Source organism: Pediculus humanus, genomic scaffold, assembly GCF_000006295.1.
Source record: "Pediculus humanus corporis 1103172107869 genomic scaffold, whole genome shotgun sequence".
NCBI lineage: Eukaryota > Metazoa > Arthropoda > Insecta > Psocodea > Pediculidae > Pediculus > Pediculus humanus.
The window spans coordinates 395,941-412,263 of NW_002987447.1; the positions used below are offsets into that span (position 1 = coordinate 395,941).

General features: G+C 25.5%; 4 protein-coding genes across 4 annotated transcripts; 1 reads left to right on the forward strand and 3 right to left on the reverse strand.

Moving 5' to 3' along the window:
• Positions 1-262: 262 nt before the first annotated feature.
• Positions 263-2,440, reverse strand: Phum_PHUM390810 (uncharacterized protein; the record flags this gene model as incomplete). The annotated part of the gene is made up of 7 exons (XM_002428519.1): positions 263-400; positions 488-644; positions 862-1,252; positions 1,375-1,655; positions 1,759-1,901; positions 2,071-2,291; positions 2,374-2,440. 7 exons carry the CDS (start codon positions 2,438-2,440, stop codon positions 263-265), a joined length of 1,398 nt encoding a protein of 465 aa, XP_002428564.1.
• A 716-nt stretch (positions 2,441-3,156) lies between these two features.
• On the reverse strand, positions 3,157-6,842 carry Phum_PHUM390820 (prip interacting protein. pimt, putative; the record flags this gene model as incomplete). Its single annotated transcript, XM_002428520.1, has 7 exons — positions 3,157-3,276; positions 3,436-3,734; positions 5,022-5,153; positions 5,223-5,803; positions 6,006-6,095; positions 6,184-6,522; positions 6,742-6,842. The coding sequence occupies 7 exons, from the start codon at positions 6,840-6,842 to the stop codon at positions 3,157-3,159; spliced, it is 1,662 nt and encodes a 553-aa protein (XP_002428565.1).
• A 415-nt stretch (positions 6,843-7,257) lies between these two features.
• On the forward strand, positions 7,258-12,625 carry Phum_PHUM390830 (uncharacterized protein; the record flags this gene model as incomplete). Its single annotated transcript, XM_002428521.1, has 14 exons — positions 7,258-7,461; positions 7,509-9,705; positions 9,763-9,769; positions 9,834-9,849; positions 10,049-10,060; positions 10,085-10,135; positions 10,725-10,878; positions 10,962-11,164; positions 11,302-11,423; positions 11,505-11,608; positions 11,716-11,903; positions 11,998-12,154; positions 12,242-12,425; positions 12,505-12,625. 14 exons carry the CDS (start codon positions 7,258-7,260, stop codon positions 12,623-12,625), a joined length of 3,720 nt encoding a protein of 1,239 aa, XP_002428566.1.
• Positions 12,626-12,861: 236 nt separating this feature from the next.
• On the reverse strand, positions 12,862-16,293 carry Phum_PHUM390840 (mitotic spindle assembly checkpoint protein MAD1, putative; the record flags this gene model as incomplete). Its single annotated transcript, XM_002428522.1, has 12 exons — positions 12,862-13,104; positions 13,169-13,362; positions 13,450-13,622; positions 13,701-13,872; positions 13,963-14,158; positions 14,266-14,410; positions 14,519-14,676; positions 14,760-14,993; positions 15,088-15,294; positions 15,449-15,616; positions 15,702-15,874; positions 16,116-16,293. 12 exons carry the CDS (start codon positions 16,291-16,293, stop codon positions 12,862-12,864), a joined length of 2,241 nt encoding a protein of 746 aa, XP_002428567.1.
• Positions 16,294-16,323: the final 30 nt, after the last annotated feature.

The following is a 16,323-nucleotide window of genomic DNA, read 5'->3' on the forward strand; positions in this document are numbered from 1 at the left end:
TTTTCTTCGGTTTGCGAAATTATTTCTTTCTTTTCTTTATTCTCCGATTCATTGGCCTTCTCTTCGGGTTTTGACACCAGAATTTTCTCATTGAATTTGGTATTTTCCGATTTCCCTACGTCAGATTTGTCGAACAAAATAATTTCTTTCTTTTTCGTTGAATTAGTTTTATTAGCCTGTCGTCTGTAAGGATAAAATTAACATGTATAATTTTTACCGAAAAGCAAAATTAAAATAAATGCCAAATTTAGTTTAATATTATTTACCCATTTATCGGTTCGCGAACATTAAATCTTTTGCATAACAACGAACAGGGGTACCAATCTTCCGTTTTTCGAGTTAGCCGACCATACATTTTCATTTTGGCTGCCTCTTTCATATCCTTCAGTTCTTCATTTAGCTGTAAAATCCAATACATTAATAAAAAAAAAATAATATCGCAAATAAAAAAATTTTCAATAGAATTTCTTAAATATATGTACATTACCTCCTCATCAACGTTTGAAATTACTGTCAAGTCGTCATCTTTTTGCCGAGCTGTCACGAATTCCTTTTCGAAAAGTTTTGCATAGGGGTGTAATAATTTGGTAACTGGATCTTGAACTTCATAGATTTCAATTTTTTTAGGTACTTGTACCAATTGACTAGCTGTATAAATTAATATAATTACTTTAAAAAAATGACTCACTTAAAAATTTTCAAAAGGAAAATTAAATCATCATTTACCAGTTTTATTACTTTCTGTAATAATTTGAGGATGATTCGTTTGCTTATCAAAAGAACTGGAAAAAAAAAGTAAAACAAAAAGAATTATTTTCAAAAAATAAATAGATTTATGCTTTTGAAATATTAATAACTTACAGAACTTTATCAGAAGGTTTTTTATAATCCAATTCATCTATATAGGATAAATTTTTTTCCTCTTCTATGATTTTTCCTTTTCGATTTTTAAAACTACCTTTAAAATTTTTTGGCAAATTTGGCAGAGGATAATTTATTTTTTTATAAGAAATTTTTTGAATAATAAAGCCTTTCAAAATTCCATCATTTTTTTCAGTTGTTTGATGAGTTTTATTATTTTCAGTGGTTTTATTCGAAAGATAAAAGTCATACTGAGATAAATCTTCTTTAGTATAAATGTCTTCATCTTCATCTTCAAAAGCCCCAACTCCGAAAGCTTCTCCCTTCATGTAAAATTTATTTTTATTAATGTTTTTCGAAGTAAAATTAATTTTTTCATTTTCACTAGTACCTAAATAATAATTTACAATCATAAAAATATCATAAAAATGACTGAAATAAAACTAAGTAATCCAAAGTTTGTAATAAAGAAAACATAGAGTGTAATGATAAGAAGGTTTTAACAAAACTTACCACAAGACATATTTGATGGCAAACCCTCATAGCCTAGCCCGAATAAATTTTTTTTGGGAGTGAATAAAAATGGCTCATAATCATTAGGAGCAAATGTAATATTGTCAGGTAGAGAATCGTCACTTTCATCATCACTTAAATTTTCTGAATAATTTTGACATCCATACACTCTTGCTCTAATCGCAGAAGAACTTTTTTTATCTTGTTTACTAATTCTGGGACCCACACCTTGCCCTGGTTTCCATCCCATTTTTATTAATAATCTTACACCAACTGATTCTCTAAAAAAAAGTCAAATTTGTAGTACTAAATTTTTTTTTTAAATTCAAAAAAATAAAATTTACACTTAAATATTTTAATCACATAAAAAAAATAAACGCCTACTTTGCTGGCTCTAAAATATTTTGAAAAACATAAGTGCCCAAATTTTTGACATGATGAGAACGTTTTCTTGAATTTTTGGTTTCGGTGGAATAATCAGTTCTTGTTTTTAATACTGTTGGAGCAATACCAAATTCTCCAATATCCTTCATTAAAAAAAGTTTTAAATTATTATATTGACAAAATTTATATATATATAAAATAATTAATACTAAAAACTATTAAAATTATTAATGAGAATGAAATAAATGTTGTAGCTTATATCAATATTTTTTTGAATTTATAATTGTGTTAACGCTTTGCAAAGGTACAAACCTCTTCATCCATAAAGTCTTCAGGTTTTTTTTGACTTATTGATTGTTTTTCAGATCTTGAAGATTTAAATGATGATGGAACCCAACCTTCTAATGAACCTACAGTATTGTAAAAGCCTGCAGAAAACCCTCCTGTAAAGGCACCATGAAATCTTCTTCGACCTTGTTTATCTTTGACAGTTTGGTCTTCCAACAAGCATGGCTTTTTTGTAGGGATTTCATCTTAATCACAAATTTAAAAAAAAAATGCAAGTTAAAAAAAAACTGTGTCTAAAAAAATAAAAAAACTAAAATACAAAAATACCTTTCCCAATGGGTTCCAACGAAGTCCCATATTTCACAAAATCTTCTTCCTCAACAGATGCAATCATATTGATTGATTAATTTTTACTTCAACTTATCATTTCGGCGGTTTTTCTTTTACAAAGAGGTTTTAAAAAAATTCAAAAAAAAGACAACAGTCCAAATGTTCATTTTTTAAAAAATACGATTCGATCCTCTAATTAGCACTCAAAAAGAGAATACATTTTAAGTTTCAGACATTAATTCAAAAAGTAAAAATTACACTCTTTTAACTAACCTAATATTCATAAAACGTGTTAAAACAATTAAAAATGAAAATAAAAATTCTTTCTCGTACATTTTGAAAATTAATAACTGGACTATAGGTTATAAAATAGCTCTTATGTAATTTTGTTTACTATTGAAAGCCAAATCGTGCATTTAGAAAAGGTAAAAGGTTGGCGGGAAAATTCAACGATCTTAATAAATGGCATAAAATAAGAAAACAACTTTTTAGACTTTTTGCTTAATTAATTATTAATTTATAAAAACTTTTAATACGTATAATGTCTATAATATTAAAACCTATTATTTTTATTTCTAAATAAAATGTAAAGGTATTAATAATTAAATAAAACAAAATAAAGATAAAATTTTTATATTAAAAAAAAGTTTTACAAAACAATTATTACAAATTAAAAATAATAAAATTCGTCAGAGGTAAAAAAAAAGAAAAAATTAATAAATAAAAAACTATTTTAAAAAATTACTCGGCAATACAATTATTGTTGTTTTATAATTTAAATTATGAATCATCAACATTCATAATTAATTCACCAAAATAAGCAGTGATTGCTGTTAAATTACGGTGTACAATATTTTGCTCAATTTCAACAGAACCCTCTGGTCCAGAAAGTAATGCTATCTAAAAAAATTAAATAAAAATATAATTTATTATAAAGTGAAATTTAATACAAAGACTAAATGCTTAATGTTTACATTCAAAAATATACATAGTACTTTCCCTTCCCTTAAATTTTTAAATAATATTAATAATAATAATAATAAGTACTAAAACACTTACATCAACTGAATTTGTATTTTTTGGCAAAAAATATGCAATGTGATCCGTTATTTTAGATGCTAAATTAAATAAACCGACACCTCCTAGAGGAGGCAATATTAATCCTAAATCGTAAACATCCAAAGTTTTATATTCAGGCCCTCCCCAAGGAGGACTAAGAAAAACAACATCCCCCCACATACTTGAAGCCAATTGTTTAAAATCTCCAATTATAAATTCAATTCTGTCTTCAACCCCATAAATCCTTGCATTATGTTTGGCTAATTTTATTTTATTGGGATCTATATCAATCGCAATAACTGAAAAAAAAAAAAAAAAAAATTTTTTTTTAAATTTAAAAAGTCCATAAAGAGTAACATAGAGAATAAAAATACTCTGGAATTAAATATTTTTTAAAAAAAATAATAGAAAATAAATATACATTATTTAAAATAAATTTTCAAAAAATTATTTTTTTTAAAATTATAAGTAAATCGATTTTCTTCCATGAAAAAAGAAAAAATGTGAAAAAAAAGGTATGAAATCTTTTAAATAATTTTACAAAAAAAAAAAAATTTAAATAATTAATATACGGAATAATCGATTTTAATAATTTTATTTTGTTTACATTGAAAACATACAAATAATTTTGAAAATTATTTTTTATTTTCTATTATTAAAATAAATTTCAAGATAAAAAAAAAAAAGAAATGGTAATGACAATTTACAATGCTTGCAGATAACAAAATAATAATTATAAAATAAATTTGTTTAAATTTTTCGTTTTGATTCAAGAAAAATATCGTATGAAAAGTATATATAATGGCGTATTTGCCGGTAAAAATGTACGGTAATGGCGGCATGCAACTTCCAATTATCGATATTGCTCACACAATAACTTCACCATCGTTTGATTCGGAATCTATAAAACTCATACATTCACAAAAAATTTTACTTTCAAATAAAAATGTACATAAATGTAAAAATGAAAAAAGAGTTTATAAAAAAAAGAAAAAAAAAATTTCTCGGTCGCACGAAAAAAAAAAAAAATGTGATTGTTTTTCGAGTGGAAAAATCGGTTTTAAAAATAATTATAAAAAAAATCAAATAAAAAATTACAAAAAATTTCTTTCTCCAAAAATAATAAAACATCAAAATAATTTACGAGAGAGAAAATTTCTTAAACAAAAAAGTATCACAAATTGTACCTGTCGATTAGGGGAAAAAAATTTCAAAGTTTTATTTATGGAAGGAAAAAAAAAAGATGGCGATGATGAACATGATGATAATGGAGAAACAAATTCAAAATTTACTAATTCGTTAAAAGAATTAAAAAGGAAAAGAAATACGACCGTAAGTGAAACTAAACATTTGTGTTAGTTTTTTTTTTATTTATAATTTTTAAGAAAACTTATTAAAAAATTGTTAAATTTATTTTTAGGACTTTTTCAAAGCCGAAAATAAAAGAAATACAATAAAAAATTTAAATTTATCGATAAACTAAGAATATTTCAATATGAGGTAAAAAAAAAAAAAATATTTTAACTTCCCTTAAATAAGTCAAATTAATGAATGTATGATATTAGTAAGTAATAAATAATAATTACCTCTTTCACATGTGAAAGCAAATTGAATTGAATTTCCCCCAACACCACAAAAAGCATCGATAACAATATCACATCGACATCTTTCTGCATGGTGTTCAGCCAATTTCTCAGGTGTAACAGAAAACCAACTCTCTGTAATTTTAAAACATTTTTTAAAATAGAAAATGTATATTAGTAAAAAATTTAAACTATTATGCCTACCTGCATCCAGTTCAATCCCTTCATCAAATTTTGAAAATAATTGATATCTTTTTCTCCAATATTTCAGCAATTTTTTATTACTACTTATTTCATTGGGATAATTAATTGATTTTTTTTTTCTTTTCTTTTTTTGCCCTTTCGTACATTTAACCAAGTCTGAATCTAGTATATTTTCACATGCTTCATTGTCATCAAAACTTTCTTTTTCTGTAATTTTATTCTCATCAACTTCTAATTTCATTACAAATTCATCACCGTCTTCCTTTGGGGTATCAATTCTACATTCATTCTCTGAGAAATTTAGTTCACTGGAATTAGCAGTGTCTGTAATATTGTTTGTGTATTTTGTAGATTCGATTGCATTCCCATCGTCATCAAAAAATAAATGAAGTCGTGGTTTTGAATATAGTAATTTTAGTTTACTATTTTGTTTACGAATATTTTTCTTTCTAAAAGTAACTCTTCCACCTTTGATTGCATTTGATTTTTCTTCAAAAGGTATATTAATCAGTGACATAGCTCGTTTCAGAGTTTCCAATTCTTTAAATGATGTACCTAAATGGTCATTTGTTTGAAAATCACTGAAATAATTGAGAATACTTTAGGACATTTAAAATTTGTTTAAGAATTAAATATCAAACTGCAATAAAAGCTAAATTAAAAATAAATTATTCAATTTAAAATTTTTACAAAATAATTGCATGTGAATGATAGAAAATAAAATTATATTTTAATTTCCTAAAAGTAAGCATCACTTGAAAAAAAAAAATTTCATAAAATTACTTTATTGAGTCTTCACACTCTTCAATACTCTTTCCATTCCCTAAACTGTTTTCCTTTTCTAAAACATTATCTTCTTCCCTTAATTGAAAACTAAACAAAAAAAAATAAAAAAAAGACTTTGTAAAAGGCTAAAAAAAACTTTAATTTTAATAAGTAAAATTACTTTTCAAATAATTACCTTTTTCTTTCTGTTTCAGGAAAAAGATTATTTTCAATCTTATCTTGAATAAAAAAATTTTCTTCTAATCTTTGTAAGCAATAAGATATAGAATTATAATATTGTGAAGATAGTAAAAGTTTTTCATTTATTAAAGAATAATTTTTTTTTGTGTCAGTATGTTTAAATTGATTTATTGTATCACTGTCTAAATCAGAATCTTCAGATTTTTGTTCATATTTCACAACTTGATTTTCAAAACATTCAGAATAATGATTGTCACTGGAAGTTTCTTGATCATGTTCTGTAAAATTTGAAATATTTTCTTCCTCTATATGTTCATTTTCTGCAAAATTTTTCCTAATAAAAAGTTACAAATATTACAATTAAAAATATTAAAAAATATTGTATTCTCTCATTAAAAAAATTAAATACAATTTTATTTGTAAAAAGTTTTGATCGAGTAGCCTACTACCGTTTGATCGAATTCAATTCTTAAATTTAAATTTGGTTATGAATCTGGCAAAAAGTTAATAAGTGAGCATTTCTTAAGCTAAAAATAAATAAAATACTTGCTACCTTATAAATGCCCGGCTACACAAACAATAAATTTCAAAATAATTAGGTTTTGAAAAGAATAATTCAATTTCTGCTAACGGTTCGTTAATACCATCAGTCATTTTAGTACTTAGTTTACATATTAACTTTATTAAACTTGAGTGAGCAAAGATTAATTTCTGAAAAAAAAAAATGTAACTTTCTTAATAATTATTTAAAAATTTTTTATTATCAATGAGCAAATTTTTGATAAATTTAATTGAAGTTTATCAGTGGATAACTAACTATTAATACCAATACTGTACATTTTAATTCAATTTCGTGGAACTAACAAGTGTCACAAGACTTGATATTTTTTGTAGTCTCAGTAGTGTTGAAAAAACTATTGAGTTAAAAAAAAAAAGTGTCAAAATTAAGTATTTTTCAAAGTACATACTTTTTTTTTTTACATTGAGTTTTTCTGTAATCATTACTTATAATATGAGAACTGTATATTGTTGAGTATTTTTTTTTACAAATAAAAGATCTGGTTGAAATATGAACGCTATCTTTAGTTTAAGTCATTTTTGTGAAACACACGGACCTACTGTGTTGCTGAGTACCCAAGCATTTCATTTTGCTGGAGAAGATCATAGTGGAACGATTGAACCTTTAGGCGTGCAATTTTTTGGTTGTGTTCAAAAACTAAAAGCTTACAATGGAAGTAGTGTCTTTGAAAATTTAAAAAACACTAAGTGTGAGGTAGGCATAATGTTTCAATTTTTTTGAATAAACATTTGCTACATTAGGCAATTATGGCTGCATCACACCCATCACATGTTGGAGACATTGTACACCTAAATGTTGGTGGAACTCGATTTTCAACGTCTCGACAAACACTTACATGGATTCCCGATTCGTTTTTTACTGCTTTATTGAGTGGAAGAATTCCAAGTCTCAGGGATGAAACAGGAGCTATATTTATTGATCGAGATCCTCAAAATTTTTCAATTATATTAAATTATTTAAGAACCAAAGATATTAATCTTCAAATTACTGATTTAAGGATTTTAAGACAAGAGGCTGAGTACTATGGTATAACTCCATTAGTTAAAAGATTATTACTTTGTGAAGATATCACACAATCATCTTGTGGAGATGTTTTATTTTATGGCTTACTTCCTCAACCAAATTTCCCTCTGCATGATGCAACTGAAAATCTTAAAAAAAATCATGAATTACTCGCTGAAAATCATTTTAGTCATCCAAATACAAATCCTCTTTCTAGTTCTGCTACCTTAATGCCTTTACCCTGTCATTCAAATGAATCAGCTGTTCAACAGCCTCTTCATTATTTTAATGAACATTCCAAAGTCAATAGCAATGCTTTTAAAAATGTTCCCTTAGATGCTAAAACTGCTTCTTATGGTTCTACAAGTTCTTGTAATTCTAATTGCAGTTCTAATGAGTTAAGAATAATGGCATCCAAGACTGTAAACCTACATTCTAGAAATGCTTCACTTGATTTAAAGCATTCTAGAAATTCTAGTTTAGATTTTAATAAAACAATAAAAAATGAGAATGGAATGGTTTCATTAAATTATCATCCGGATTTTTGGGCTGATCCAATGAGAGTAAGAACTATTAGGGCTCATCATAATTGGATTTCTGTTGCTTATGCACATTTTGTTACATGTTTTCACCTTAAAGATTCTAGTGGATGGCAACATGTGTTTACAAGTCCATATATTGAAAACTGTATTGAGCACATTGCGATTAATGCAAAAATTAATCAGGGGGCCAATGGTGATTATTTAAAAATGGTGGCTATATCTTGTGGCAGCCAAATTTACTTGTGGAATATATTAGAAGATGGAGGAAAAATTAATGTTGGAACATTTAAATTAAATGTCAGGGTAGAATATTTGTTTTTTATTGGAAGTCAGCTTGTCGCTTTATCTTTGTCTGGAAAAATTGGAGTTTGGCATTCGATGACTCAACATTGGCAAATTCAAGATGTATTACCCATAACATCATTTGATACTGCTGGATCCTTTTTATTACTAGGATGTAGCAATGGATCAATTTATTACATTGATATGCAAAAATTCCCTTTGAGAATGAAAGATAATGATTTATTGGTAACCGAATTGTACAGAGATCCTTCCAAAGATCCCATTACTGCAATATCCGTTTATTTGACTCCGAAAACCAGTATTTGTGGTAATTGGATAGAAATAGCTTACGGTACGAAATCAGGGGTAGTAAGAGTCATCGCTCAGCATCCAGAAACTGTTGGACATGGTCCTCAACTATTTCAAACTTTTACCGTTCATCAAAATCCTGTAATAAAAGTATCTCTTTCTGAAAAATTTTTAATATCAGTGTGCAGTGAATATTCTCATGTGAGAACGTGGAATGTAAATCGCTTCCGAGGAATGATATCCACTCAACCAGGTTCGACTCCCATGGCTTCATTTAAAATAATATCTTTAGATGCGACCGATTCATTCGTAGGTTACGTGACAAAAAATGATTGCGGACCGTTTGGCGAACAGGATGACGAACAGGTTTTCGTTCAAAAAGTGGTTCCCGAATCCGATAAGTTGTTCGTGAGATTGGCTTCCAACGGGAAAAGAGTATGCGTAATAACATCCGTTGATGGAACGGTTATAACTTCTTTTTGCGTTCACGAGTGCGAAGGATCCAGAAGAATGGGCTCGAGACCTCGTCGATTTATTTTTACAGGGCATAGTAACGGGACTCTACAAATTTGGGATTTAACACTTGCTCTAGAATTGGCAAATAAGAATGAATCCCTAACACAAATTTCCGGTGGTCCAACTTCAACAGAGCTTTTGCGTCTGTTGGATCAATGCGAGTTAAGTAATAGTTTATGTTCGACCCCGTGTATATCTCCTTGCCCGTGGACAAGTACCAGTTCGACACGGTTAAAATCGTCCAACACAATGTTTTTAACACAAAATCAAGAATCACAATCGCATAGTAATTCCGATCAGGATTCGAATCAATAAATAAAATTTTTTTTTTTCCTTTTTAAAGTAAAAGAGTAAGTTGTCGTTGATTCATTCAATGATGATAAATGAAAATTAAATTTATTAAATTGATTTTAGCTCTGAGACTTGGAATGTTTGATTTTTCATTGGATTTTTTTTTTTTTTTCATTTTATCATAATGTTGTTGACTATTAAAAAGTCAAAAAACCTAATTTAGAAAATAATAAAAATAATAAATAAAGATAGATAATAATTATTATATAAATAAAGATGTTAAAAATAATAACTATACGTGTTGTGTTCATAATAAAAAAATTATTAATATTTTGTAGAAAAATGCAACTGTTTTTTTTTTTTTTTTTTTTGAGTTATTAAATCAGTGTATTTTATTTAATTTTATAATAATCATAGATGTTATAGTAAAATGTTATAAAAAAAAAAATAGTTAATAATTACATCGATTCGCGTAAATTATATCGAAAAAAAATAAAAAAATAGAATTTTTTTATATAATAAACAAATAAATTTAATTATTAAAGTTTTTAAATTTTTTTTGTTTTTAAAAAAAATAATCATTTTTTTATCCTTATTTTTATGTACTGGAGTAATAATGAATGTTTTAAAAATTATTATTTTTATTATAATTCTACGGATAAGCAAGGAAGAGAGTAAAAAAAAAAAAAAATAAATAAATTTTAAAGTTTTTATGGGATCCCCCCATAAATTATTTTAAATCTTTCTTCGCTGGATCTGGTAGGATCTCTTCTTATTGGTTTTTCTTTTCTTTTTTTTTTGGTAATATTGTCCAAATTTTTTTTAGTTGATTGATATTTTAAAAAGTTGAGACATCAAACTAAAAAAATTTTCAAAAAAAATTACTTAAGGTAAAAATAAATTTTTTTTTTTTTTCTCGAATAGAAAGAGCCATGGAAAACAGAAAAAAAAATTCTTAATAATAATTTTCATATTTTATTAACATTGATTATAAAAATATTTTCTTATTTTTAGGCTTGTGAATCCACAAGTGGATTTATTTCAAATGACTACAAAAATAAAATTAGCTTTATTAGTGCTAGATTATCAATTGATTCAAATGTAACTTTACTTCTTAAACAAGGAGCCATACGTAGTTTAAGTTGTGAAGTTATCCCCGGTAAAGAAGGTAATTAATTAATTAAATATATATATATTTTTAATTTTTTAAATGTAAATACTTAAAGTGCATATAAAAAATTTAAAATTTAGGTTTGGTTTATTTCGGGGATTCATCTCGGGGTCATTTTTTAAGCAATGCATTTTGTTTGAAAGATGCTCAAGCCAGAGGTTTTCATAGATGGTACTCCATTGTAATTTACATGAAAGATAAACATCTACTACTTAATTCTTGGCCTTTTTTTGAAAAATACATGCATAAACTTATTGTTGATTTACAAACGAAAGCTTCTCAGGTAAATAAATGTAAAACGTGCTTGTAAATTTATAAGGATGTGTAATAGTCTGATACATTTTCTGGAGAAAAAAAAATCCAGGAGTTTATTTACTAACTTTTAGACTTGTGGTAAAAACTTATTTTTAATGTATTTAGGTATTTACACAAGAACAAAACATGTGCTCCCAAAGAAAATTGCGTTTAAGTGGTATCAAATCAAATCATTCGACTACAAGATCATTAGTAAAACTTACTGGTTCTCCACATGTTTTTGCACAGTTTGTATTCTTTTTTTTTTTTTTTTTTTTAATGAAAAACTTCAATTGTATCAATGATTTATTAATTTTTGTAAAAATTAGATTACATCTTTGGTTTTCCTGGCTTTTATCAACCGGAGGAAAACGTTTGGAAGAAAATACACCCATGAGAATGTTAAATACAAGAAGTGATACCTCACATAAAGGTTTTTAAATTGATAATCATAATTTGTATTGAATTTACCTATTTTTTTTTTTTTTTTTTCCCGTTGAAATAATTAAAGAAGAAAAAATTTTAAATTTTGTATTTCAGTTGACACTTTTGATAAGAAAAGCAGGACCATTGATAAATTAGATGATTTTATATGGCATTTGAGAAAATTAAGGAACATATTTGGAAAATATAATTTTCAAAAAATTATTTATTCGACATTAATAGGAAGGCAAATAATTGTAAGAGGACCGAAAGAATTCGTTGGACTTTTATTAAATATTTTAAAAGTAATCAAATTTATTTATTCATTGAAGATATTTATAAAACGACTAACGAAATAGTTAGTAATTCAAAAAATTTTTTTTTTAACAACCATTTCAGTTGTTTTTACCTTCTTGTAAATCATCATTAATAAAATATGATGAAAAATATAAATGTCGAGATATTAGTAGCATTATAGGTTTGAGTTTATATGCTGCCGTACCTAAATCATGTTACAATTTATTAAGATTAGATATTGTTCCTCATCAAACCTGTGGTATGATATATGAAATTTTTTTAAATGTTGTGATTTTCTTTAAAAAAAAAAGAAAAAATAATTTTTTTTTTAAATTGAATTTTTCAGATTATTTTATTGATAGTAACAACGATGATTATGATCGTTATAATTTTATATTAAAATGTGAAAATAAACTTCCTGAAAAATTACCAACTTTGCTGGTTAAAATCGATAAAGCTTTAGCCGATGATACGTTATCAGATAAAGTCGTTTGGCTACACGTTTATTCACTACTTGAGCAATGGTTTCAGTACGTATTGTTCCAAAAGTTTTCTTTTTTTTTTTTTTAATTAGAAAATCGATAAAATAAACATAAATTTTTTTTTTAGCACTGCGGAAGTATTAAAAGAAGCAAATAAAAAATGTAACGAAATTTATTATTCTAGTCTCATGCAATTCCTTGGAATAAAAGAACATGATAAAAATTTAATAAAATTTTGGACAACTTAAGTAAGGCTTGTTTGTAAATGTCGTTAATTTATCTCAATTTTTAATTTATATTTTGTTTAGTATGAAAATGTAATCAAAGATTTCAATAATTTATTAATGTACGGAATTTATTTTTTATAATAAAAGTTTATATTTTTTAAAAATTCACTGATTAATAAAGAACAATTATTTTTTTTAGTACATGTAAAAAAAAAAAAAAAACAAATCAAATTTTAATAATTTTTTTTTTTTTTTTTTTAATTAACATCCATCGATTCAGAATTAAAATTTTTTACTATTGAATCACTTTCGAGATTTCTCTTGTAATCTTCTTCGTTATCATCTTCGTCACTTTGTCCATTTAATCTGTATAATTCTAATGTTATGGCAGAAAGAAAAGCGGGAATCGAATTACCACTATGTAAATATTCATCCACGAATTTCGACATTGATTCTGCAAAAGTCGTTCCCAACATTTCCAGAGTTCCGTTTTTCGTTTGCTGTAATTCGTGAAATTTAAACTTTGTGCAACATCGAGTTGAAAATTTAATTTAAAAAATTTACCTGAAACATGAGGTAATCCAACTGCGAAGTCGAGTACATGTTATAAAGCTTATATAATTTATTATTGGATGTCAAATCGATTCTATATCCCAAAAGCATGTAGCTGACATCTCTAAATTCTTGACTCGTTTTTTTAAAAACTTCTTTTAATCTTTGCATTTTCAAATTCGCCGATTGTAATTCTTTTTCTAATTCTATTTAAGTAAAATAATAATAATAAATCATTAAAAATGACGAATTAAAAGAAATTTTTATTATTTATTTAAATTTATTTAAGTTACCTAAAACTTTTTGACTATTACAACTTTTTATGTCTTCCGTCACTTTTTGAGTTATATTCAGAGTTTCTCCAGATTCCAGTAATTTAACTCTGCTTCGTAACCTTTCACATTCCTTTTGATAATAATCCATTTCTTTTTGAATATCTTTTTCGGCAATACTAGCAGGATTTTCTCTTTAAAAAATTTTTTTTTTTTTATCAAATTAATTTTTTGCAGAGGTGATAATTAAAATAAATTACATAAACACTTACTTAAAGTGAAGAATTTTCGTGTTGGAATCGGTCGTAGTTTTTTCAATCAAAGCTTTACTTTCTATTTTACGTTCCAATTCATCTTTTATTTTTCTCAATGATTTATTTGAATCTTCTAATTTTTTTATTTCTTCTTTTAATTTAAATATGGTATCGATACTTTCGGACGGTCCTAGAAGGAAGTAATTATTAAAAAAAATTATAAACAAGTAAAAGAAAATATTTTCAACCAGTAAAATAATTAAGAGGTGACGTAACACACCTTCCGTTTGATATTGTTTCAATTGCAATTCAAGACTTTCGATATGATTTTGATATTCACTTAACGTGACTTCTAAACTTTTTATTCTACTTTTCCAACGATTTTCCACATCCGTATTTAAATCCTGTTCTTGAACATCGGTTATCGTTAAATCCCTTTCGTACAAATCCAATTGTTGACGATAACTATCTCTCTCCTAAAAAAAATTCAATAATTTTGATGTATATTTTTATCATAATGATAATTAATAACGATAAATAACCGCCATTTTTTTTTTTTCATAATTTTACATATAGTACATACTCGAGATACAAGTATAGTTTTTTTTTTAAGTAATTGAACTCCAACTTTTAATTTTTGAATAATGGTTTCTAATTTTTGATTTTGAATTTTAGATATTTCTAATTGTTGTGCAGTGGTAGAACATTTATTTTCCAACGACGAAATACTAAAAAGGAAAAATTTTGAATATTTACATAATAAGACTCTAGGCAAATTCTACAACAAGATGAAAAAAGGAGAAAAAAAAAAAAAAATTTTAAATGACAAAACTTACAGTGTGTTAAGGTTGTTTATTTCTAATACATTGTTTATTTCTTTTTGTTGTAGGGATTCGATATAGCTTCTTAGAGAACTTATTGTTACATCTGAACAAAATTCTGAAGCAAGTGACTTCCATTTATCTAAATCTAACTCCAATTGCATTATTTGCCCCTAAAATAACGTTATATAAAAAATAAAATACCAGCTTTTCAAAAAATTACTTATATTTGTATGAAATTAATAATAAAAGTCACCTTTAAACCTGGAATTTCATTAACTTTTTTTTCATTGGCAGCAAGTTTAATTTTCAAATCGTGTACCATTTCTTCTAGTAATATATTATTGTGTAAAAACTGTTTCAAATTACTGATTTGTAACTTTTTTTCATTTAATTCTTTTTCCAATTCATTTACCCTAAGAACCTTTTCACTCAAAGCTAATGTTACATTTTTGGCTTCTTTAAATTCTTCTTGTTCAAATTCTAAAGCCTAAAAAAAAAAATAAGTAAGGTAATAGAAAAAAAAAAAAAAATTAGATGTAATAAACACTATTTAAAAACTATTTAAATAAATGATTAAAAACCTTAATTTTTAGTTGAGCTAATTGTAACTGACTTTGTGCATCCTCTAATTTTTTAGCTTTTTCAGATGCTGTAACTAATCGAGCATTTAAACTTGAACATAACTCATTCTTTTCATCATTATCTATTTTGAGCTTTTCATTTTCCGACTTTAAATTATTAATTTCTTCATGATATTTTAATTTTGAATTATCAAGATCGCATTCAAACTAAAAGAATTGAAATAAATCAAAAATTTAAAAAATTTAAGACACAAAACTTCGACTTAATCATTAATTTTGTAATTCAATATATTTTAAGTTTGAATTTAATGAATATCTTAATAACATACTACAAGTAATACATTCATAAGCAAAATCTTACTTTATTAGTATTTTCTTTCAATTCTTTATTTTCTTTTTCCAATTTCTGAATTTTGTCACTTAATTTTTCAGTCATACATTCATATTTTTGAAGCTTGGCATTCAATTCTTCTTTGTAATCAACTTCTCTTTTTCTAATTTTATTTAGTCTAAATTCTAAGGTTTTAATCTACAATGAATTTAAATTATTTTTTAATTAAAATTAATTAATACTATTTTTTAGGTTATGAACTTTGTAAAAATTTTCAATTTACTGTAACTCTGTTTGATTCAAGCTGATTTTTCATTTCTGATTTTTCTTTGTCAAAAAAAATAACAGCTTCCTTATTTTTTTTATGCAATTCCTCAATTCTATCTTCTAATTTGATTCTTTGAGCTTGTGATTCGCATAAATCTGCTTTTAATCGTCTAAATTCCCATGGTGACACTAAAAAAATCAAAATTTTTCAGTAAAGTTTTTTAAGAATTACAAAAAAAAAAAAAAACTTCAAAAAAATTATTTGACTTTAATAAATAGATGCTCAAAAATAAGTTTGATGTGCACGGGACATTTTCGAAATATTTAATTTTATCGACTGATTTTTAAAATAATTGTTTTAATAATAATAATAAATTAAATTAATTACCACAAAATGAAGAGCTAATAGAATCATTTTTCAACTTTTTACCAACAGAATCAAATTCATCTTCAATTTTTCTCTTAGACGAAAAAGCATCAATCGAGTGTTCAGACTTGTCATTTTCCGATAAACAATGTATTTCTGAAAGGGCTGATTGAAGTACTTTTGAGTCTGATGAAACATTTTTATCGTCAGATAAAAAAATTTCACTTGATAAGTTACTCATTCTACATTATTGTACACTAACCTTAAAATG